Genomic DNA, 25,193 nt, shown 5'->3' on the forward strand with positions numbered 1-25,193 from the left:
ATGCTGCAGTCTGAGTCCAGGGCCGTCTGGAGGCGGAGCCCGGGCCGTGAGGGAAGCCAGTCTTTTTACCCCTCTTAACACTTTCATCTGATTGGACAAGGCCTATCACGTTAAGAAGGGGAATCCGCTATATTGAAAACCTACCGATTAAAATGTTAATCTCATCTTGAAAAATACCCTCATAGAGACATCTAGCCTGGTGTTTGATCAAGTGTCTGGGTACTGTGGCCTCGCCGCATTGACGCATAAAGTTAACCATCACGCTTCCCAGTGTGCGGGTGCGGAGTTAGCTCTCCCGCACCGCCCTTCTCTTCCCGCATCCTCTCAAGATACTGGTATCGCAATATTCAATATTCTCATGACTGTAACCATGAATATCATTCAGAGCTGAGCCAAGAAGTGTAGCATAATTGTTCCTTACTCATACGACGCTTTGTTTTTCCCTCGTTTTTCATTACTCACTCTTCTCTGAACCTATTATGAAGTCTTTCCTCACCCTCCAACAGCTTCTCAATCAGAAGTTTCATAGTGTTAAAACCATCAGGTCATTTACTCCTCTCTCTTGCCCCGTCCCTTCCACCCGGAGGCCTTCTTTTCGGAGCTCTCTGTCGCCCTGCTCTAATCTGGACTGATGGCTCTCCGGGCGTGCAGGACAGCTGTCATTTGGGGAATTCTCTTCACAGTCTTCCTGGGTCGGTCCTGCTTCTGAATCTCAAGTCTTTATCTTTCACGGTTCTGCCCTGAAAGGATGCTTGCAAAGTCAGGACTTTGCATTTCTCAAAAAAATGTCAATATTCTACCTTAACCCTTGATTCATTGTTTGGCAAAGTACAGACTTTCGGGTGAAAATAATTTTCATCCAGTTTTTGAAAATTCTGCTGGATTTTCTGAAGTCCTCCAAAGTTTCCGTTCAGGAGAATACTGGCGTTTTTATTTCTAGTCCTTCGTATGCGATCTTTTCTTTTTCTCTTCGGAAACTTTTCGAATCATTTTCTTACCCGGATGTGGGGTCCTGGTATTTCACAACGACATGCTTTTTGTGTGTGTTGGGTGGGGGCAGTTATTGATTGTTCTGGGCACTCATAAACCATTTCAAATTGGAAACTCACACATCGAAGTTCTAGAGTTTTTTCTCGTATAATTTCCTGCTGTTTTCTCGGTTCCTGTTAGATGTCAAATTAAGGAGATGATAGATCTCCTGGATTGGTTCTCTAATTTTATCTTCTTCTTCTCCTAGTTTTATCTACCTTATTGTTTCACTTTCTAGAAGATTTCCTCAACTTTATCTAAGTTTCTATTACATTTTAAATTACACTGCTGTACTTTTCATTTTCAAGACTGCTCTCTTGTTCTCTGACTCGTTACTCTTTTGAAGCATCCTGTTCCTATTTTACGGATGAAATAAATATTACTTCAGCTACATGAGGATTTTAATTTTAATTAGATTTTTGTTTCTTGTGATGTTTTTTTCTGTGCCACGCATGGTTGTTTCACCAGAATTCCTTTTGTTTTTCCTTCTTGGTTTGGTCTATTTCATATCGGTGGCTTCCCCGAATGTCCGGAGGTGCTTGGCTACTTGGTCCCATCTGGGCGATGTGCTAAAAACGTGGAGGAACTCAGGGTGCACGAGCGTGGCTTTCGACTGGTCAGCTTCCCTGGAAGGAAATGAGGCAGCAAGCCGCCTTTTTCTCTGGAGGAATCTCCACACATAAGTGATACGGGTCTTTCCTCCAAGGCCATTCCGTTTATCCAGAGGAGGGTCCTCCAGTCTTCCTCCTGGGGGAGTGGGTTCTGAATAAGCTTGATGTAATTTCTCCAGTCGATAGACTTGAACTTAATCCGTATTTTCAGTCTGTTGCCTCATTTTTGAGCTTCGTTGTGCCTCGAATTCTGAAGTTCAGTGCCTTTCTGGTTCAGTTTCTCCAGAGAAGAAATGATCTCCTAAAGGCATTGGAGAGGGGACTGGCAGTGACCCGGATCGCCCAGGTCAGGGTGGGTACCAGGGGATGCTCACTGATGCTTTCCAGCTTCAGTCAATTTGTTTTCATCCCATGCTGGGAAAGGCAGTCATGAGCAGCTTCTGACCTGCATGGCCACATTGGAATGGGCCTGGGGTCTAGAACACTTCCTTACTCACCAAGAGACAGAGTCCTCGCAACGGGTGCCATCGCCAGGCTTATGACCTCTCGCAGGAACGCCTTCCCCTGCTTCAGACTCACTGTCGCTCCTTTGTTCGGCTTAAGCGCAGGGGGCCCTTGGGCCTGCCCCCAGCTTTCTGTATTTCAGACCCCACCGGAAGGGGGTTGGGTCCTTCCACTGCAGCACGAAGCGGGGTGGCTGCCTGCCAGTCACATCACCCGCATCTGCAGAGTGGACCCACCGGCCACGGAGATCAGCGCATGACAAGGGGCTGGATCTTGTGTGCTCTCTCCTCTCCTTTCCTGCTATAAGTAAATACTATTAGGGACGGGGCCAAGGTCTCTGAGTCCCCACCAGAGGACGAGTGGCCCTGTAACCCTGTCAGGGTGAAAAACAAAGGTGGGGATTCAGACTTTTATGGGGCTGTTAGACAATGGTGCCTGAATGACAATAATCACAGGTCCCCACGGGGTAAGGGGAAACTAATGGCACTGAGGGGTTTGGGGATAAACTTGGCAACTCTTAGCAGACAGGTTCACATGAGCTTATATGTGGGGCCCCTTAAGCCATCTCAGGTGCCAGGGATCATGGTTCCCGTAACTGAGTGTTAATAAACATTTTGGCCACTTGTGACACAGAGCATCACTGCCATCTAAGGGAGAAATGCCCCTCACGACAAAGAACTCAAGCCATAACAGCAGGACATCCATTCCTGCCTGCCACTTAAGCTACCCAAACCCCAACAGAATATTCAACAAAAGCAGTACCACATAGCAGGTAGGAAAAATGTATTAGTTCAGAGCTTGCTATAGGCAAGAATATCACACACCACTCTTATAATTTAACAGCACAGTCCGGCCCATTAAAAACGGGCCTCAGGAACCTGGAGGCTAACAGTAGACTTCCAGAAATTGAATGCCAAGGTGCCACCCTTGGCCCCTCAGAACCTGACATCACTGCCGTCACCTAGGCGGTGACAGCGCACATGGGAGACTGGTACGCTGTTATTTTCCATCCGCCTGCAGGAGAAGGAGCAAGACCAATTTGCATGTACGTGGACCGGCCTGCAGTACACTTTCCCCGTCCTTCGGCAGGGAACCCCCAAACCCCCTGTAATATGCCAGCAGGGGGTGGGGCTAGATCTGTAACAAGTCCAAGGGCCCCTGGGAGGACTTGTCACCCACTGTATTGACGACATCCTCATTGCCAACCTAACAAAGAATAAGGTGACCAAGCCTTGTGTAACATCATGGACACGGTGACACGTGCAGGCTGGGCCATCAGCCCTGACAAAGGCCGGGACCTGCTACACAGCTGCAGTTCGTGGGCCAGTAATCAAAACAATATTCCTGATAAGATTAAACAGAAGTTATTGTCCCTGACAATTCCTGCCACCACCAACAAAAAATGACTCAGAAACTGGTCGGCCTGTGGTGTCCTCCTACCCGGGTATTCTTTTGGCCCCTTTTGTCAGGGTTACCCACATTGTGGCTGCCCTTGAACGGGGCTTCTGACCACAGTGGGCCTAGGTCCCCCACAAATGTGGTAAATGGACCACACTGGACTGCTATTCCGCAGTCACAACTCTAGGCGCTCACTGCGTGGACACGTATCCCAGCGTGCCACATAGACACGGAGACCACTGTTGTGGCTTAAAAAAACGCCTCTGCCATATGTTCACATATCCAACATTCCCTTTGATCAAGATCATAGTCACAGCCCAAACAACACAGCGATGAACTTGTGCCTGTGAGATAAGGTGGAGCTTGCATGCTTCCTGTCATCCTGACACAGACAGGGAGAAACACACTGAAATGAACAGCTCAAGCGACTATACAGACTATCAAGAAAACCACTTACCAGATGGTACTTCGCCTCAGAAAAATCACTTGAACATTAAACACTACGCTCCAACACATGGCGGGTGACACTGAACTTGGAGTGGGTGGGGGACCAGGCAGTCGCCAGATGAGGCTGTGCCAGCAGAATCCCAGACTCAGTACTCCCGACCTTTGTTTTTCTTTTCTCTCGTGACTGTGGTCGGGGCCACAGTGGCATCACCAGTAGGGCTTCCTAATTCCAAAGAGAGGCAGTGCTACATTTAGGCACCTCTCTCCCAGGGCGCCCCACGGGGACTGGGGAAGGGATGACAGAACATGGGGGCGCCAGGGCTGGCACCTCTGACTCAAGTGGGTGGTATTGTAGGACGTGCCGAGTTCATTCAGGATGTCACTTCCCTCCCCATGCTGGATGATTGGGCCAAAAGATTTGGTTCCCAGAGGGCAGTGGATCCCGAGGAACTGGAAGAGGAGAGCGTCTCAGAACTCCGGGGGCTCCCAGAGCAGGAGACAGATGGGAACTTGAACCTGTCTTCTTACTCCAGGAGCCTCTGCTGGGCGGGGCGCCACAATGCTGATGAGAACCGGCACAGCCTGGGGACGAGAGGGAGCTCAGAGGGTGCTGGGTCTGTCGTCCGGAATAAAGTCCATCTTACCCCTCACCCCCATTTGAATGGCTTATCTGGGACACAGCTTGGACTTTCCTCCGGCTCAACAAGAATCACTGAACTTATTAGCCGGACACTCGAATAGCCCTCAATTATCTGCTGGCAGAACAGGGTGGCGTTTGTGTTATTGCCAATGCCTCTTGCTGTGGGTCCTTCCACACTGCGGGGGAAGAAGCCCCAGCCGCACACCGCAGGCCCCGATCGGTTTGGTGACCTCTTCAGTGGGCTTGGTCCAGGCACCGGGCTTTCTGGTGCAGGGCCACGCTCCAGGAGGCCTGGTCACCGCCCTGGGTCTGGTTCTCCTAGTGCCCCTGGTGAAATGCTGTCTCCAAATGACAAGGAGCCTCTGCAAGCAAACTGCATCCATCTGGGTTGTTCAGGGGCCCGGTCACCCAGCTCCACCTACACAGTCACGCTGAACGACAATCCCCTCAGAGGTGGTGTGCTCTATCTGCTGCTATTTCAGTGGCTGAGCAGGGTTGGGGGTGGTGGACAGTCTGGTAAGGCAGTCACCTGAAGCTCTGGCCTCCTGCACTGTCACACTGAAATGGCCATTGGGCCTTACTCACCAAGACAGAGTCCTCACAGCAGGTGCCAGGCTCATGGCCTCCTGCAGGAATGCCTTTCCCTGCTTCAGACCGTGTGCTCTTTTGTTCTGCTGAAGCCAAGGGTCAGTGGCCCTTGGGCCGGCCCCCAGCCTTCTGCATTTCAGACCCCTTTCACTGCAGCAGGAAGTTGGGTGCTTGCCGGCCCACCGCCCACTGCAGCATCGGAGTGGATCCGCAGGCCGTGGAGGACGGATGCTTTCCAAGCGGCTGGATCTTGCGCACGCTCTCTCCTGTCTGGCAGCGAGGAGACGCAGTGTCCCTCAAGCCTGGGGAGCCACTGTCTGCTCTTGGTGACCTCGTACCAGGCACCGTTTTTTTTGCCTGGGTGGCACTTATCTGCCTTTTAACCTGACTCCAAAGCCTGGCCACCCAGGGAACAGGGGAGCGGTCCCACGCTTCGCACATTTTCCGTGGCAGTTGCAGCCTCTCACTTTAGAGCTTTTCTGGGACTTCGCAGGGCACTGGCTCGTCTCGCCAGCACCCACTTCTGCAGGCACTCTGGGTTCTGCTCAACTGCCATCCACCCCCTGACCATTTTCATCTATTTTGAGTCTTTTCCAATTTCGACATGTCATTACTATTGCGTCCTTAGCACCAAACGCCGTATCTGGCACATGGTGGGCACGCAAGTATGTTTTACAAGATAAAATTTTTAGACTCTGCCACTATTCGGGGTCATTTTCTGAGAACTTGAACATTCAAGGATGTGTAGGGGTTAAAGGTGTGGCAGGGATGGCCGTCGGGAGGCGACCAGAGGGATTCAGGTGAGATGACGGTGGTTACTTCTCATCTGTCGGAGCGAGGATGACTCATTATCCTGAGCACCACGCACTCCAGCGGGCTCCGTCTTTGAAATTCTTTTGTTCTTCTGTATCTCTAGCTCCATCCTTCTTCAAGCTCGTATTTCTAGAAATTAGAGCCTTCACACCCAGTCATCAGGTGGCTGCCCTTCTTGGTGGCCCACTTAATGGCGTGTGACCTTTCCGTATGAGTTCTCTCACAAGGGCGATCAGAACTCAAGTGATCTGCGAGGAAAGACACTTGCCACGAATCTCAGGGACGGAGCCACCGCTCGGGAACCCGGAGCTGTGACTCACGGCTCTCCGCTGACCCGCCCCCTCGCACGGCCCCCCCATTCCACGCTCTCAAACACTGCGCGTGCTTCCTTGGTTGCACTTACCGCAATTTGTCATGCACTGTTTTGGAAATTTAGATTTTAAGCTTCGTGAGGCCAGGGCCCCCCCCAGCAGTCAGCACGGTGCTCAGAACAGGAAGGTATGCTCGACAACTGTCAAACAGACGAGTGATGACGTCAGAGCACAGGCTGCCCAGATGTGCGTGGCGACGACGTTTATCCGGGGAGTGAACAGCTCCCGCACGCAGCTCGCCTAACTCTGCCGCCCACTGAGAAATCAGAAATCCGTGAATTTTACGGGGACTGGCTTTCTGTACTTGACTTAAAACGTGAAAAAAAAATGAACATCTGATATGAAATTAATTTATAAATCATTTATTTACAGATATTCCTGAAAGTACATTTCAGTTAACAAATCTATTTACACAGGTATACATGGGAATTCATCCCAGTTATTTTACAGATCATACTTACAAACCACACCCTAAGTCTTCTGTGCAAAGTTGCACGGGATGTGACTATTGGCTGAAAATGGCCTGGTGACCAGGCTATTTACACATACACAGTAAACGGGTTTGTTTTTCATGTCTGCACGATACAGTACACACACGGAGGCCGAGCCTCCCAGAGAACACTTTGCAATGTGTTTCCCAAGAAGGCTTTGCAAAGTCCGGAAGGAAAGCTATTAAACATAGGTTAATTAAAATGATAGTACCTCCTTTACATCAGTTTACATTTTTTTCTTCACATTTTTATAATACAAAGATATTTTATTGAATTGCTGCACAACCAGTTTAAGATGATTTGTAAACATGTAAATTCCTACAATTTGCATTAAACATCATTGTAGTTTCTATCATTTGCTCTTTGAATTACTGTTTATTCACTAGTATTCTTAAGGTAGTAAAAGAAGATGTAAGTTTGAACTTCTTGCAGAAAAGTTATGAGTCTCTAATGCTGTGCGAGTACACACTTTATTCAAGTATTGCAAAAAGCTAAGGCCACTTTTTTTCAAGACAAGAAAGTGAACAAAATTGTTTTTATCAATAGGCCACAACACTCTTATGAGCAATGAAATCTCTTCCGAAAGATAGTTTCTCAGAGACCTGTAGTCACAGAAGGAATTTTCTTTCCTTTTAGGTAAAAGAAAAACAAATTACCTTCTTTATTAACTACTTTTGAGCTCTTCCCACTTTTCCCTAGAGTAAAAATTCCTGTTTAGACCTGAAGAGGGAATCTATACCCTGTACTTATTTAACCCAGAGTTAAGTACCCTGGATAGCACAAGTTATTTTGGACTCAGAAATAAATCTGAAGCCAGTATGTTGGTTTACTACTAAATTCTGAGTGCTATTCTAAAAGATATTACTGCTGATGCGAAGATCTTTTTCTCAGAGGAGTTATGAAGAGTGGAAGAGGATGTGGGGTGTGGGGAGGAGGAACAAAGAGGGAATATTTAGATTCTTGGTTAAGAGGCAGAGCTTGATTAAAAAGACCCCAATATGGAACAAGTGGCTGGGGGTCCATGTTTATCATTCCCGACCCTAACAATAAATCCCTTTCAAATTTATCCAAATAGTTAAAATAAAAAGAAATCTGCTAATTATAGATTCCTTTGTTTTCTGCTACCAAACTATAATCACTTCTAGCAAGGAGTAAGACTGATCAATTCCTGCCTCTCGTCTGGAACCCAGAGTTCTTAGGACAGTTAAGACGGCTGGAGGATGGCAGGGCCGCTGTTGCCGCGTACTTGGCAGCTTTCTTACGAGGGGACTAAGTCCAGAGACAGCTGATTCCACGGACTTAGAGCATTTCTTTCCTTTTCTGGAATCATAATGTCATAAAGAATAAACTTTCTTAGTAAGAATGAATTTAGGTCTAGGTCCAAATAATGAGGATGTAGAAAAACAACCTATATTACTATTATATTATTTTTATATTCATTTATAAAAAATTTACAGCAGCTGTGAAGTTTCAGTATCATAAGGACAATGTAATCCTACAAACAGCCAAAGGATGTAGACAAGATGTTCTTCTGTCTTCCAAACACTACAAACTGAAAAGAAAAGCTTTTGCTTTTCCTTGGCCACATGAAAATATTATTTCCACACTACTGGTTAATAACCCCAAGAAACCGTAGCTTCTCTCAGTCAATTTGCTCATTATGGCTACGAGACTAGAGCTCAACATCAAAAGCCCAGAGGAAATGCTGGCAATACACTAACCCGAGCACTTCCTGAGACCCGATCAGAACATTTCAGTGCTTTCCTTATTTGTCAAGAGCTATCATACCAGTCATTGTGCAAAGTGCAAATATTCCAATGATGATTTCAGTACGTTTCTCCTAATGACAAGATGAAACCAAAGAGGAATGGAAGTGTGCATAGTGAAACATTTGAGATGCAAAGGCAAGTTGAAGGAAAGATGCAGAAATGAATGAACATGCACACTTAAAGATTAAACCACCTTTGGGTTTTTCCCAACATATTTTGAAGCTGTAACATTCCAGGATATTTGTAAATATGAATCCAGTGGATGTCTTACATCATGCTTCTAATCAGGACCTCCAATATTAAGGCATTTACATTCACGCCTAAGAGTATCCACATTCTTCTAGATTACTTGAAGACGGATAGAACTGATTGACACAAACCAGTCAGGAAGGCAGCGCGCTGAGGCCCCAGGGCAGCATCATGTGTGCTCTGGCGTAGCAGCTGGAGTCTATGAAATTCTTCAGGTCCAGGTAATAGTTGTGAGAAGCAGAGCCGCTGCAAGAGGCAGAGTTAAACTTGACAGTGTCATTACACCGTTTTATCCCATTTCTGCTGCTGCAGATGATCTTGGAAAAGCCCATCTTCTTTTCACTGAATTAAACTGCCTTCTTTGATAAGTGTACGGGTTTGTTAAAAACGTAGGTTTTCCTGTGCAAAGGACTATGAGCCATAGAAGCTTCAAGATAGAAGTGTAACTATTAGATGAAGAATCTTCCACTTCTGAATAGAGACACACATTTTCAACTTAATAATTTATCTTAAAATAAATTAAAAAATGTTCCATAGCACAAAAGCAGCACACAAACAACAGAAAATATCTTTTTGTCTTTGGTGCACACTCATTTCCTAAATCATTCAAGTAACAGTGTCTCTGACTTCTTGGGGAGAGATAGGAGTTGAAAGTTCGAAGGCCAAAATGACTTATTTCCACTTTTGCCGTGCCTGATGCCTGAGATGGTCCTGAGGATCTGCGAATCTGGGAGCAGCTGGCAGAGGTTCAGAAGGAGCAAGAAAAGTGTGGGATGGATGAGGGGCAGAGGGACCGGCCCTGCGTCAGTCCTTGGAGCCCAGTCTTCAGTGGGACATTTCTCTGTATTCATGCCCAAATAGAGAAAACTAAAAATAATGCAAAGGTTTAAAATTCCTTAGATGGTGCTCAGAAAGCAAGGCTACCACTGACTTCTATTAACCTGACAGCCTACTTGGTGCTGCTCAACTATGATAATGGAAAATGGTCTTCAAAAAGAAATGAAATGAACTCCAGCACGTGGAATAGGCACACATCATCAAACTTGCCTATTTAGAAGTGGTTAAGGGTTTAATACTGTTTAGAAACTATAATATCCTTTATGACTTTCATGGTATAGACCAGGATTACATTTTAGAAATGGTCTAACGCATTTATTTATATCCTCTCCTGCCTGACTTCAGACTCAAGGAAGTGATATCTAGTCTAAGCTACGAGGTAAGTCTGGTGTTTTCAGCCCTCATCTGACACCCAGCAGGGGTGTTAATGAGAGGTGCAGAGTTATACCGTGTGTCAACATCAGGTGTGCAACCCTGCCCACTGAAAATACCCCATTAGTCCAGTGGACAGTCTCTAAAGGCAAAGGCTGTAATACCAGATATACCGCACCGTCCCGTGGACTCCAAACCAGTAGTCTTTAAGAACAGGTACAAGGTCCAGAAGCACTCTTGCTATGATGGAGATGGGGTGTGTATCAGGAGGCAGAAAGGCCCAGGACTCACATTAGCACTCAGTGTTCAGTTTATTTGCAAGATGTCACACAAGTAGCACTCTCCCCTGTTTTTCACTGATCTGATTCAGAACATCAATAGTATCTCTGATCAAGGTCTCAAAGATCCCATCAGCCAGCTGCATCTTCACACACAACTCATCCTCATCGTAGTTCACCCACTGTGCCTCCTCTTCATGGAGCTCTTGCACCTAGAATTGAGAAAGCACAGAGGTTAGAAAAATCCGTGTCAAATAAAAGCTAGGAAATTTGTTATATTTGCTGACCTTGTAGTCCCATTCATGGGACTACAGGCCAAGGAAACAAGCCAGAGAAAAAAAGGTGTTGTGTGATAACAACACTCCTTTCAAAGTTGCAAAAAGTTAAAAAACTCAATGACAATATTCCAGTATTTTATAGCTATTAAGGATTACAAGCATGCTGTCTACGTCAACATAAGACAATGTGTATAGAGATTTAAAGGGAAGAGAATGCAAATTACTAGATATGTGGTTTTACAGTTATAAAATGTATGTACCCAAAGACAATACTGGATATGATTCTGAAGCATTATAAATAAATGAATAAAATTTAATATTCATTAGAGTATTTTCAAATGTAGTATTGCTTAACTTATTTTAAAAATCATTGTTATACATACTTGTTCTTTTTATATTTCAGGATTTGGGGATTCTTAAGGTAAACCAAAACTAATTAACTCAGAAGTAACCGCCCAGATTTTTTGCTTGTTTACATTCTTTCTCATTCTTCTCTTTGAGGGGGGTTGTTTGAAGGGTATGCAAATATTCATTCCTTTGTTCTATAAATTATGCTCCATGAACCAATACGTCACCAAAAAAGGTTCTAAAGTCAAATAAGTTTTAGAAAACTCCCTCTGGAAGTTTCGTAATGCATATTAGCCCATTAAAGAGAAGACCACCAGAGTGCCCTGTACTTATTTGATCAAAGAATCATTTTGTGCAGATGTATAAGAAATAGCATTAACCTACTGATAAGCTGATGTCCCTCTCTTATGAAAGACACTGGTGCTGACAGAGGCCATGCTCCAGGAAAGCTCGCGGGTTATGTTCCCACAAAAGATTTCACACCTCCCCTGGATTTATTTATTCAAATGGAGTTGTACAGCTTCTTTTTATAAGTTAGCTCAGCCTTTAGTATTAAATCTGTTCTTTGAGCGACTTCTTCCCCAATAATACAATTTAGAAATACTTTCTATCCCAATGAAATGGTTTTTGCCCTTACGGTAGAGATGCAGGCTCAGGACATTACCCATCATATCTGTGTACCCGACAAGCATCCCCAGTGCTCTCACCAGGATCTGCAAAAGCTTTGTTGCCCCCTAAGAACAGAAACTATTTCCCTCTCAGCCACTGAGAACTACCCTCATGTTTTCCTTTTTGCTTGGCCCATCAGAAAGCAAAAAGGCCAATTTGGAACTTTAACTACGGCAGCTGAGGGATTTTACAGCTTGCAAATCTGCCTCCATTTTTTTCTTCTGTTTTTATTTGAGCCTATTCTATTCTATTCTATTCTATTCTATTCTATTCTATTCTATTCTATTCTATTCTATTCTATTCTATTCTATTCTACTCTACTCTACTCTACTCTACTCTACTCTACTCTACTCTACTCTACTCTACTCTACTCTATGCTAATTTCCCCTGCCCCGCTCCTGAATATGTACACATGTATGTTATATGTAAATTAAGTTACATTCAAAGTCAGAAAGTCGGTCTAACAATAACTTCGATAACCTCATTTTCTTTTATTCCAACAGGGTATTAGGCTGATAGAAAAGAGAAATGTGATAAATGGAATGTGGCCAGATTTCAGCAAGCATATGTCAGGGTCTTTCACCAGATCCTTCTGAACAAGATGGGGAAATATGAGAGACACGTCAGTTAGGCAGATTTGTACCTTTATGATTAAAGAACAAAATGACTATCAACCTGAAAGAAAGATTCCGCCTGGAAGACTCAGTGGCTTTTTCCTCCATGCTCCCCATCTATCTTATTCATGTTCCACTGTGGTAGTCCTCCTGTGGGACTGGGTTCCATGAGCTCCTCGAGAGTTTTCTTTTTATTTATAATTCCCCAGTGACCAGGACAATATAAATGGCATGTGTTTGGTATCTGGCATTTGGATTTTCAGTGAGCACTAAAAGGCTGGCTGTTGCTGACTCTCTCCAGTGCCTCCTTTTTAGTAATGACTTACATGGAGGCAGGTACATCAATACTAAAGGTAACGTGATGCTGGGAAATATAACAACTATGTTAGACGAAAAAACCAAAAATGTGTTGGTAGCTTGGAATGATGGGCCAAATTTAACAAGATGAAGAGTAAAATAAGGTCCTGTACATGGTCCAAAAAATAACTACGAAAGCACAGGTTGAGATTTTTGTGTTGGAGTTTTCCTAAGCTTTTGTCAGTCTCTTGGGAATGACGCAGATAAAAATAAACAAAACAAATGTGATTATAAACTATATTAATCGAGGTACAGTTATGCACTGCTGCACTGCTGAATGACAGGAATATGTTCTGAGAAATGCATCACTAGGTTGCTTTCATCACTGTGTGAACATCGCAGAATGCACTTACACAAACCTGGATGGTACAGCCTACCACACACCTCGGCATCATCACAAACACGAGTCGTGCTCTGTGGCGTTATGATGTCACTAAGCGACAGGAATTGTTCAGCTCCATTAAAATCTTACAGGACCACCACTGTATGTGTGGTCCATCGCTGACTGAACCATCAGTATGCAGTGCATGACTGCATTGTATACAGAAAAAGGGATGCAGTTATATGACTATACTAATTAAACAATATACAAAGATGTTATATGGTCAGTTCTGAGCACTGTATTTAAAGAGGGACACTGACAAAGAGCTAAAGCTGATGATATAGAAGGCACTCGGAAACCCTATCAGACAATAGGAGAGAACACCAAAGTTTACTAGGAAGAAAAAGACTCAGGTGAAACATGACAGCTGCTTCAAAGGCATGTAGGAAGAATTAAAATTGTTATGTAAAGCCCCAAAGCTGTAGAAGCAAATTATAATTAATTATGTGAAAATCAATTTAAGCTTAATATGAGAAGGAATTTATCAACAGCAAATAGACTCAGGAGCTATCTAATATCTGATCATAAGTTAGCTTGGTAGTTTCACTGCAGGATTTAAATTTTAAGTACAATTCTACTCATAGGAGGAATATTTTTCAAGGCTACTATATACAAAGGATATACAAAAGCTCCTCTAATTACAGCAGCACCCCTTCTTCATGGCTTTGCTTTCCACGGTTTCGGTTACCTGCAGCCAACTGTGGTCTGAAATATTAAATGGAAACTTCCAGAAATAAACAATTTGTAAATTTTAAATTGTATGCTGTTCTGAGTAGCAGGATGGAATCGCTTGCTGTCCTGCTCCATCCCGCCTGGGACATGAACCATCCCTTTGTCGAGAATATCCACGCTGTGTTAGGCGTCTGCCCATGAGTCACTTAGCCATCTTGGTCATCAAATCGGTTATTAGAAAGAGAGAGACCACACGCACAGAACTTTTGCTACAGTATATTGTTACAAATGTTCTATTTTATTATCAGTTATTGTTGTTAATCTCTTACTATGCCTAATTTATAAATTAAACCTCATCATAGGGATGTGCGTATAGGAAAAAAGATGGTTTATAAAGGGTTTGGTACTATTTTCAGTTCCAGGCATCCACAGGGGTCTTGGAACATACCCCGCTGAGATGGAGGGGCGGGGCGGGGGCTACCATACTTGTTACTCATTCCACATCACATACACTTTGAGAATGCATTGCTAAAAATAGCTCATCTTCTTAGCTAACCTAAGATGTAAATTAATCACGGTCTTTGTGAAGCGGTAAAGGGATAGTGAATAAAAGCTAGAGCTGAAAGAAAGACTTCTTTTTTGGCTAACAGAAGCCTTTGTCTATAAAATATTCTTTGTATTTTACTTATCTCAAATAATGCTGAAAGGCACATGCATAGATAGACTGATTAGGGCCTTTCCTAGTCCAAGCAACAACAGCCAAATTATATATTTTAGCTGGAAGCAACTGTTTTATATTTAGTATAATAGTTGTACCATGTTACACGTGCTTTAAAAGGGCAATTACTATTCTGTCTGAGGCCAACACCTCCCCCTGGTGGATTCCGTCCTGGCCTGTTCAGGGATACTGCGACAGTTCTCTCGCCTCTGCCCCAACTCTCTACCGGCCTATTTCTTTCAAGCGAAAAGAACCTCTCTTGTTACCACTTCCTCCTTCATTCTTCTCTTTATAAAAAACTCCATTGAGTTAATTTCTGTGTGGATCAAATGAAATATGAATGAAATGTGAATGTAAGTGTTGAGAGATACATGTGTGTTTCCTAAGGGTTGCTACTACTTAACATTCCTTTAGGGAAAAATGGATAAAAGACCACTTTATTCCTTTTCCTTTTCATTTTATAAATCTTTTTTTCTAATGCTAGAGAAATATATTGCAAAATGGAATAAAGCCTATCCACCTAATATTCTATATAATAATAATAATAATAAAAAAATAATCACAGCTAATAGTTATTGAGTTATGTGCAAGGAACTGATCCATATATATATATATTTATATATATATATATATATAAAAATACCATTTAATTTTATTTATATATATAATACTTATTTATTTATATATATATATAATACTTAATTTTATTTATATATATATATAATACTTATATATATATATAATACTTATTTATATATATATAATAGTTATTGAGTTATGTGCAAGGAACTGATCCATATATATATATTTATATATATATATATATATAAAAATACTCATTTAATTTTATTTATATATATATATAATACTCATTTAATCCTCTTAATTTCATCAGTTAGATATTATCATCATTTTGCAGATAGGAATATGAAGCACAGAGGGGTTAGCTAATTTGTCCAAGATTACACTGCAACCAAGTGGCAGAACAGGGATTTAAACACAGGCAGTCTGGCTCCAGGATCTACACTAGCCTCTTTTCAATTTAGTTCCTTAAACTTTGCTTCTACTAAGCTTTTTATTTCTCAAGTTCTCAACACCCCCTAAATACTATTAAGTTACTCATCTAGAGAGTTCAAAAGAAAGCAATTTTCAAAACCGAGGGATAGAAATGCAGCAAATGAAGGCTTTAAGACTTTACTATCGTAGACTTCAGATCAGTTCCATCAAACTACATCCTTCAGAATCAAACTACATTCTGATTTTAGAAGAGACGGTCAAAATAAAAATAGTTGAGTTATATACACTGACCAGAATGTGATCCACCCGGTCTCTCTTCTTTCTTCCAAATTTCATCATTTTCTGCCAATCTGTTTTGTGGTTTGGCTCCTTTTTAAGACTGAACAACTTGAGTACTTCAGTTGCTATAAAGTTCTGTAAAAATAAGAGGAATGAATAAAACACAAACAATAAAGTTTCTGAGATTTCATGCTTATAACGCAACAAACGGATCTATGCTAATACCACATTTATAATAAAAGACCATCCAAATTTCTTCCGCTTAGAAATTTGAAGAGAAAAGCATTCTAAAAGCTCAGACTTTACCCACGTAAAAAGTTTTGTTGTTACACAACATACAAAAGTAAAACCCATTGATGAATCTGCAAAGAAAGATCACTTTAGAGTCCCCTCTACCCAAGAACCACTATTAGCTAACTTCAAGCTGGCAAAACTACTAACGAAAGCATAAAATAAAAAATAAATCTCTGACCCTGAAAAATCCAACATAAATTTGGGGAGCAATGCCATGTGAGCAAAGTACAAGGCTTTGGTTGGAACAGTTTATTTTGAAGCATCAAGATTCTAATATGTTAAACTTAAAAAATATTAATCAACACTTCGGTATGAGAAACATGATAATTTTACTACTAACAATATTTAAATTACCATCCTTTAAAAAAACTGTACAAAATGTTATTTCAATATTAAAATTAGTGGGTAGCATCATTGTGCTTTATATTGGTGTATATATTTTGATGATTGCTGGTATATATTATGTATCATGTTTTAGTTTCAACTTATTTGTTCTTTGTTATTAATACAATAATTTGGGTCCTTATTACTTTTTAAATGTATTTAAAGTACATTAAATATATATTTAAGTCTCTATATTATTATTACTTGTTAAAAAACAATGTTCTTAGTGGGGAGAGGACACTTTATGAATCAGAATCATTTGAGATATTTCTCAAACTACCGATGTGCCCTTAAACTCTACCACTTATTACCCCCCCCCACACACATGCACGTGCACACATGCACACACACACACATGCAAGCGCATGCATTTGAGGATGTATCAACTATGGAGGGCTGAAAGGAATGGAGTATATCAGGGTTTGAGAAACTCCTCATGTGGTTCTGATACTATATTCCTCAAAGTTGAAAATAATTTTAAACGTATTTTTAATGAATCAAATTAATCTTTGAAAATTTTCTTTTTTTCTACTTACTTTAATGTAAGCAGGGGTTGACAAACTTTTTCTGTAAATGGCCATATTGTCAATACTTTAGCAGGAGCGCTGACATAGGCAATATGTAAATAAATGGGTGTGGCTGTGGTCCAATAAAACTTTATTTATAAAAACAGGTGATGGTTGGATTTAGCCTTTGGGCTATAATTTGCCTACCCTGATGTACACACACATTACATCTCATAAATACCTGCTGGTGTTCTGTCAGTATAAAATATTTTCAAAAGCTTTCTATAGTTAATAATACTGTATTGTACATTTGAAAGTTGCTAAGAGAGTAGATCTTAAAAGTTCTCATCATAAGGAAAAAATTTGTAACTATGCGTAGTGATAACTAGAGTTACTGTGGTGGTGATCTTTTCATAATATATACGAACATCGAATCACTATGTTGTACACCTAAAACTAATATAATGTTGTATGTCGATTTAATCTCAATAAGAAAAGACTAAGTTGTTTAGGCAATGCCACCACATTATATACCAGAATGACGTATATGTTCCTTTAATGTATTTTGAAAGTCCACAGAGACTACGGATGATGTAAGAAAACACACCAGTAAGATGAGTAACTGGAGGTATGTTCTCTGAGGGAAAGAAAGCTTCCAATGATCAAATAAGTTTGGAAAACATAACTCTAGAGCCTTGCTACTCAAAATGGTCCTAGAATCCACAGCATCACTTGGGAGCTTGTTAGAAAAGCAGAATTTCAGGTCCTACTCCAGACCTACTGAGTAAGAATCTCTGTTTTAACAAAATCCCCAGATGATTCATATGCATGTTAAATCTGAGAGGCAGTGCACTGGAAATATAACTTTTGTTGAACTAAAGAAACAGGTGACCAGGTAGAGAGATTCCCACCAATGTGACTTTAACGTTGATTTGTTGGGAGTCCTGTAGCTTTGGGGCACTTTATCTTTTTAGGGGCTTCTTAGATAAAAAACAATATTTTTTATGTATCATATTACCATCCTACATATTTTAAAACCACATTACCAATTTGAAACCTCCAAAATCAAAGATGGAAAGGTAAACCTCTGCGTCTAGGGCCAGCATGTTTGATATATGACATGTTTTCAGCTGTATCGTTTTCAGCTGTAAATGATACTTCTAGAATGTTCTAGCTATCTCTAAATTACCAAAAACTCAACTAAAAAGCCTATGTGGTACGACAATTTATCTCCGACTATTTCCTGATTTTTCTTAGGTATCATAAATTGTGTACATATAGGAAATAACAATGAAAATATGTTTGCTTTTACAAAAATTTGAAGATTCAGTATTCTCTTTCACTCCCATTGCTCCTGGATTTAATGAATCAAAAAGGATTTATTGATTACCAACTATGGGAAAGGCCTTGAGGACAGAAAGGTGAACGATACAGATGAATACCTGCTCTTACAGCATTATAGCATGTACAGATCTGTATAAAGAAAAAGCAAGTCCAAAAAAGAGATACTCTTTAGTTTGCAGTTTACCTTGATTTCATCAAGGTTATTTGGATTTTTCACGCGCCGAAAATAACTAGAGTTGATTCTGCATGGTTTCATCCAGACAGGCTGATTCAAGTTGGGATCCTCAGCAAATATTTCCTCAAAAATCTCTTTTGTTAAGTCAAAAACCGCCTTGATGGAGAAAAATAAAACAAAATAAAATGGCTAAGAACCCAAATTTCAGACAAGAGAGAAGTTTAAAAGTTAGAATTATCCTTCCATGTTACGTACCTGTTTGTAGACTCTCTTACTAGTGCTTTCTATATCTAGACCCTTACTGGCACAGCCAAGCAGTTTTGCAGGAATACTGATGCTGTGAAGGTCATGACCTAATTCTTTCCATCTCCAAAGTTCTTCTGCTGCATCATGTACAAGAACTTCCACGTCCTCTGCGGTATGTGGGACTGCCAAGAGTGGTTCACATGGCTTTGGGGGAGGCCTTTTAGGTTCTGCCATTAGAGGTACAACTGTTTCTTCTGCCTTATTTTTTTGGATCTTGTGAGAAGAGCTCAAACCAAAGTCTTCATCAAACCAGTCTTGATCATCTCCTAATACACTCAGGAACTCCCGGCTGATCTCAAGTTCAGCAAGTCTCTTAGCAAGCTCTTCCTGCCCACTGGCGCCAAATACTGGACTCTCCTGTAGAAATGGAACCATTCAAATAGAGCACCACTTAGTGATTTCAGATCAATGAAGGTTTTTTTTAAAAAGACAAAACAAATATATTATTTGTGTATTTACTATCTCTCTAAATAAGCAAACAAAAACAATATGGTGGCTACTAATGAATAATTTAAGAAAAAACTATCTTGTTTCTCATAATTCTGCTTACATAAGTTTTATAACTGAATTTTTATAAAATGTTTATTGATTAGTTTTGTTTTCTTTTGGTATCATCATTATTCTGTTTCTGAAGGACTGTCTTGTCTCTGGGATATGGAAATGGAATATGAAATTTTTCACCTTTGGTAATTATTTGGCTCAAGTTACTCAAAATCATTACTTTTGTTTAATTATCTACGGGCAACCTAAACAAGCTGGTGGTCTGAGTATATGTCATAGCGGATATAATTCAGTTTCACCAGAATCAACATCTCAACTGGTAATCTCTGCAGAGCAAGTACGACTGAGTAGATATGGGGACAAATAATTTCACAGGCAAAAAGAACTGGGTTCAGAACTACTGGAAAGCTCCATAGGATAAATGTGTTCAATGAATCTGAAGGGAGTCTAATCTGTGAACAGTATTCAAGGGTTGTCAGTCCAGCATAAACCTGTCAGTGTTTGTCACAACCCTATAGTGACCACTCATGACATAATAGAGGACAATTATACTTCAGACAGAAAAATAGTTACAAGGCCTTTAAAAACTAGTGCAGTGATCTTTTTCTAAAAACTACATGTCATAAAAAAAAAACCCTGAATTAAAATACACTACAAAGGTAAGGTTAATTGACATTTTTTTCTAGACAAAATACTTACAGGTCTAGGACACAGATCGGGTGAGGAAATCTCTTCTTTTTCATCTTCTAAGAAGCAACCTGGAACACCTGGTGACTGTTCCTCAAGATTCTGGGATGGGCCTTGGAGCGGCACTTTCTTTTGTTCGTCGTCGAGAAGCTCTTGATTGCTAAGCTGAATTTTCTCATTCCTAGCTTTTTTGATTTGTTGTAGTTGACTGACTGTGTCCGTTACAAAGACTTTTAGTAAACTGTCTGTTAGTAAGCTGACTGTTTCTAGTTGTTGCTTTGACTTTTCTTCCTCACTTAGTGATGACCTCAGCTGGGCTTCCAACTGGTTCTTTTCTCTTGTTAAAAGGTCCAGAAGTGGGGTAGAAAGCTTTTCTGAAACCTTGGGATATAGGTTCTCTTCTTTTTCTGTAAACTGTTGCTGCTGCTTTAATTCTTCAGAAAAGGTATTATCTAAAGTATCGTCTTCTGCAGCAATGGAAACCTTCTCTGTGGCACCAGAAACAAGGTCTTTGTTTTCCTTTGAAGAAAGTGAATCCACTGAAGACTGCTGGTGAACATGAGCTTCGAGGTCCCCAGAAATGTCCCGTATATTTTCTGTTTCTAATTTAAGGCTTCTATCAGCTGAGGCTTCTACATCGTGCATACTAGGTACAGATTTCTCATAAAAATACTCAGCTGCATCCTTTTCTCTAGCAAACGTGGGACCCATTGTATCTTTTTGTTCCTGATTATAGTATCGATATTGTTGATCTGAGTAAGAGTCTTCATCTTCATTTATGTCTACATAGTCATCGAAGTTTTCTGGAATGTGAGAAATCTTTTGAGGAGGAGCAAAAATACCATGCTTCTCCTTGCACACAAAGTATACAATGCCATCATATGTTCCATTGTTATTTCCTTCAGGTTTATCCAACTCTACTCCAGCCCAAAATCCTCTAGCAAAACTAGTCACACCTTTAAATCGAAGAGTTCCTGGCTGAACATTGCCAATCAATACCCTATCACCAATGTGGAAATCAAGTAGCTCATCTGCAACAGAAACAGAAGCCAAGGAAGAGGATTCGGGAACTCCCCGTTCATGCTCTACATCACTGCGTTCCTTACTCTTCATAAGCTCAGTGGGGGACTTGAGTTCTAATAGCCTTTCGGAGTGGATGCTGCTATGAATAGAAGTGCTTTTCTCACTGAGGCACTCACTGATTTCATCATCGCTACCAAAGCTAGTGGCTCTACTCCTAGAGCTCCTTGTTGGCTGTGACTTATCCCTGCAAGACTGAGAATCTTTCCTGAGTGACAACAAAGATAATACCTCTAAGTCATCGTTGTACAATTCAGCTGAGATGTCCTTCTTGAAAGAAGACACTTCAAAATCTTCAGAGTATGATACCTCCTTAGGAGCAAAAAGATGTTCTGACAAAGATGAGTCCCTTTCCTTTATGTTCTTTTGTTCACGAGTATCTTTTTCTGATTGGATGTTTTGACTGTGGTCCATATCTTGATCTGATTGTCTCTCTTTCAACTCTTTTTTATGAAGATTTTCAATGGTTAATCTAACTAAATCTTTGTGAACATTTATAGAATCTAAAGGAAGATCTTTCCTTGAAAGGATTTCAGACGAATCTCCCTGTTCCAGGTCCACTTTCAGTAAGACATCAGACTGCCTAGATTGTTTAAAATAGGCATCTTCAATTCCACTCTCCTCCAATTTTGCATAATTTATTTCTTGTATTTCTGATTTTTGAGTAGCTTCTTCTTCAACCTGGGCATCTGACTTATCCGGAATTCTATTAGAGGTATTTAATTCTTTGAGAAGAGAAGGTACATTTTCTAGAGAATCTCCAGATTCAGCTCTGGTTTTCCTTGATGATCTGAGAATTGGGGATGAAGTCTGAAAATGTTCTTCTGTTCGACTGTCCAATTCAATCACTCTCTTTGCATATGCAGATAAAGACATTTCTGATACTGATCTCTCAGAACCTGCATCTTAAAGGAAAAAAAATCACATCAAAATTATTTAATTGCAATCTTTCAGTTTCTGGAACCAAAGTTTAAAGAAAAGCCAAATCTTAGCGAGGAAAAACTCTGGTCAATAAACATGATCTGTTTTGGTTACTATATGAAGTAGGTTTTTTCTTTAAGAGAATATACTGTGCCAACAATAAACAAACATTTAAAATGACTGAAAATTTAAAGTTGGAATAATTTCTTAAGTGTTGTCCTAACTTAGAAAGTGAAGAAAAAAATGGCTCTAAGTTTATGGAGGCAATGATTTGCACAATCATCCTCAAATCATGCAAAAACACAATTGTATGACAAATATTACATACATTCTTCCAATAAGAAAGCAATTTGGGAGGGACAAACATACTTTTAAAAGCATATATATTTCTGAAAGAATGAATTTTCCTGGGGACTTTAAGCTCTTGAATGTAAAAAATAAAAAGAAAAAAGATCAACTATTTCTGTAAATATAGCACTTTAAAGAGTTAAAATTGCAGTAAGAAGAAAATGAGTACGATTTGATGAGCTAACAAATCAAGAATTAAGCATTTTGAATTCAAATTACTATTTTGTCTTTGTTACTAGGTAGGCTTTTTCATGACTCCGTTTTATTTCCTCATTGAATTATACATTATTTTCAGTAATTTTTATCTCTTTGGATTACATCGAAAAAAAAAAAATGTATATAACCACTTACCCTGAGAAATGGTATGGGCTGAAAATATATAGACTCAGAGAAAAAATCTGATTAAGGGAGAATTTAGAGATGCTGATGATATAATCAAAGCCTTTTTAGATTAATGTCTTTAATCCTAAGTTTTTATCATAAATTTGGAATAATAAAGACTGACATAACTTAAACATAACCAATAACTCACTTTTGAAGTATAAAAGTAACTTAAAATATTAAATAATCAATTATCTTTAAGAAATTCATTTGTTAATCAAAGAGCTGTGGAGGTAAAATTATGTAGGCATTTGCATACATCCTCAGTCTACGTAGATACGGTCTCATTACTTTTTCTAGTTCAACATACCAACATGTTCAGCAATAGCCTCCAGGGATCCTCTGGAACGTTCTGAGTCTGTTAGTGATTTCCAATTCTTCACTGTTTCAGATCTGAAGTAGAAATTAATAAACAGAAATAAATATATTGCGGACGCTATAATAACTAATAACAAAAAGCAGTCGATTCTTAGACAACCAACCACTTCTTCCTCTTCTCCACAGGTGGTACCGACCTTTGCCACTTTGACCAAGGACAAACTTTCTTGCCTTCAAACCTTTCTACCTACAAATTTATCTGTGTTCACAGCCATCTCAACTGCCTTTCCTTCGGTCTGCGAAGAAGAAAAGTGTCTCTCACACTTTTCAAAGTTAATTGTTTGAACCAACTTCTACCCCAAATCCATACATTTCCACAGAGTCTTTGATAGTACTTCTCAATTATCCATTTTCTTTCCTATAATCTTTAATTCTTCAATTTAGAGATGTCCACTGCCCCCCTCAGCTTATAAGGTATGCCTCATGCCTCATGACTCAAAAAATAAGTTTTCCCCTCAATTCTTCATTCCTTCACCTCATGCTACTGTCCCCTCTTACTCTTTAACAGGAAGAGCAACATTCACTATCTTCATTTTCTTGCCTTCGCTTCACTTCACTTCTATTCCTATCTTGTATCATACCCTTAAATGCTGCTATTTTACCTCATATTTAGTATTTAGCTCCCTTTTATTCTCTTTAAATGCATACCTTCTTTGGGTGATGGTACTATATTTATGGCTTCTATCACCATCTATGTGCCGATCATCCCCATATATCTAACCCTGATATCTTTCTTGGATAATTCCACTTAGATAAACTATAGGCACCTCAAAATTAACATTTTAAAACCCAAATCATGAGCTTCCCACAAAAGGATACCTGAGGATTATAGCTTTTAGGTTAGTGGAACCTTGACTCAACCAACTACTTCAAAGAAACCTGGGAATCATCATGGATTTCCCCTGCTTCCCTATCTAGCACTTTAGTCAAGTCTACTTAAGTATTCCTAAGATCTTCTCCTATTCTCTATTCTTATTATTGCTGATTATTTGAGGTCTGGCTTAGAATACTTTCTCCCTGCTTCTAAGTTTACTCCTTTCTATCTTTCCTACAAGGTTTGCACAATTTGGTTTTTATTTATTTTTCTAGTTTCTTCCCCTAATTCCAGTAACATTCCATCATGTTCAGCTTCCATATGCTACGCTTTGTTGCTTTTGGTAATTCATGAATGAATGCCCTTAATGAGTACCCTCTGAAATGCCCCTTATTTCTCAGTCCCACTGACTTGCCTATCTCCTACTCATTATTCAAAATTTAGTTTAAATATTACAACCTGAGTTTTTTATATACATATTATATATTCTTATGTTGTTACTTAGTATCTTAGTGGCTGCATAATATTCTGTCCCTGGAAGGACCATAATTTACTGGGCTATCACCCATTTCTGGACATAAAGACTGCTTCTAATGTTTTATTAATTTTATTAATACAAAGGATTTGTGATAAACATAGTCTTGCACATAGAGATTTCTGGTAGCTCATATTTTCCCAAGCTAAATTTCTGGAAGTGGAATTACTGAGTCAAAAGTTAGATTCTTCTTGACTTTTGAAACATTGCCAAATTGTTTTTCAAAAGGTCTATACAAATTTACGATGCTACAATTAGCAATACAGAAGAATACTATTTTCAGTGCATCCACCAGATTTCAAGATTCAAAATATATTTTAAAATCTGTACTTTATTATAAACTTATTTGTAATTATATCATAGATAACAATTTTACTTTAGTGAAACTAAAAATGTAAACGAATACTTTTATTTCTATAATTTCAGTTACTGAAGATAGCTTCTACTAAAAATCTTTCCTTATTCTTATTCAAACAAGGCAGAATACAGGTAAGTTATCAAATGTCTACCTGTGTAGTGGAAGGGGCTTGATCTTGGGTTTTTCAGAGGCTGAGGAGAGCGTTTTAATCTGAGGCTTGGCTGTTGGTGAGGTTTCCAAATCTTGGCTAAGCTCGGCTTCAGTTTTCTTAATGAATTCATCATATGACTAAGTTTAGAAAAATCAGAGGAGTCAATATACAGAATTTTAAAAAACTTTTAAATTATAAAACAGTGTATTTTATGATAAAATATCAAACAGTAAAGAAGACGTAATGTAAAACTCTTTTCTCGCAGCATCAGTATCATTCCCCAGAGCTCTATGAAGTTA

General features: G+C 40.0%; 1 protein-coding gene across 4 annotated transcripts in view; it reads right to left on the reverse strand.

The window, feature by feature from the left end:
• Nucleotides 1-6,742: 6,742 nt before the first annotated feature.
• The window catches only part of CEP350 (centrosomal protein 350), a 111,170-nt gene continuing 92,719 nt past the window's right edge, over nucleotides 6,743-25,193 (reverse strand). For 3 of the 4 annotated variants that reach the window (XM_039881356.1, XM_039881355.1, XM_039881353.1), the window contains exons 32-38: nucleotides 24,895-25,031; nucleotides 22,969-23,051; nucleotides 19,941-21,913; nucleotides 18,690-19,097; nucleotides 18,444-18,590; nucleotides 15,744-15,866; nucleotides 6,743-10,609 (exon numbers count right to left, since the gene is read on the reverse strand). In XM_039881356.1, the coding sequence (XP_039737290.1) occupies nucleotides 10,445-10,609; nucleotides 15,744-15,866; nucleotides 18,444-18,590; nucleotides 18,690-19,097; nucleotides 19,941-21,913; nucleotides 22,969-23,051; nucleotides 24,895-25,031 (3,036 nt within the window). In that variant the 3' untranslated portion in view covers nucleotides 6,743-10,444. The remainder of the gene's footprint in view (nucleotides 10,610-15,743; nucleotides 15,867-18,443; nucleotides 18,591-18,689; nucleotides 19,098-19,940; nucleotides 21,914-22,968; nucleotides 23,052-24,894; nucleotides 25,032-25,193) is intronic. The other variant, XM_039881354.1, reaches the window with a different exon arrangement.

The sequence above is a fragment of the Pteropus medius genome, unplaced genomic scaffold (genome assembly GCF_902729225.1).
Source record: "Pteropus medius unplaced genomic scaffold, Ma_sr-lr_union100, whole genome shotgun sequence".
In the NCBI taxonomy this organism is placed as follows: Eukaryota; Metazoa; Chordata; class Mammalia; order Chiroptera; family Pteropodidae; genus Pteropus; species Pteropus medius.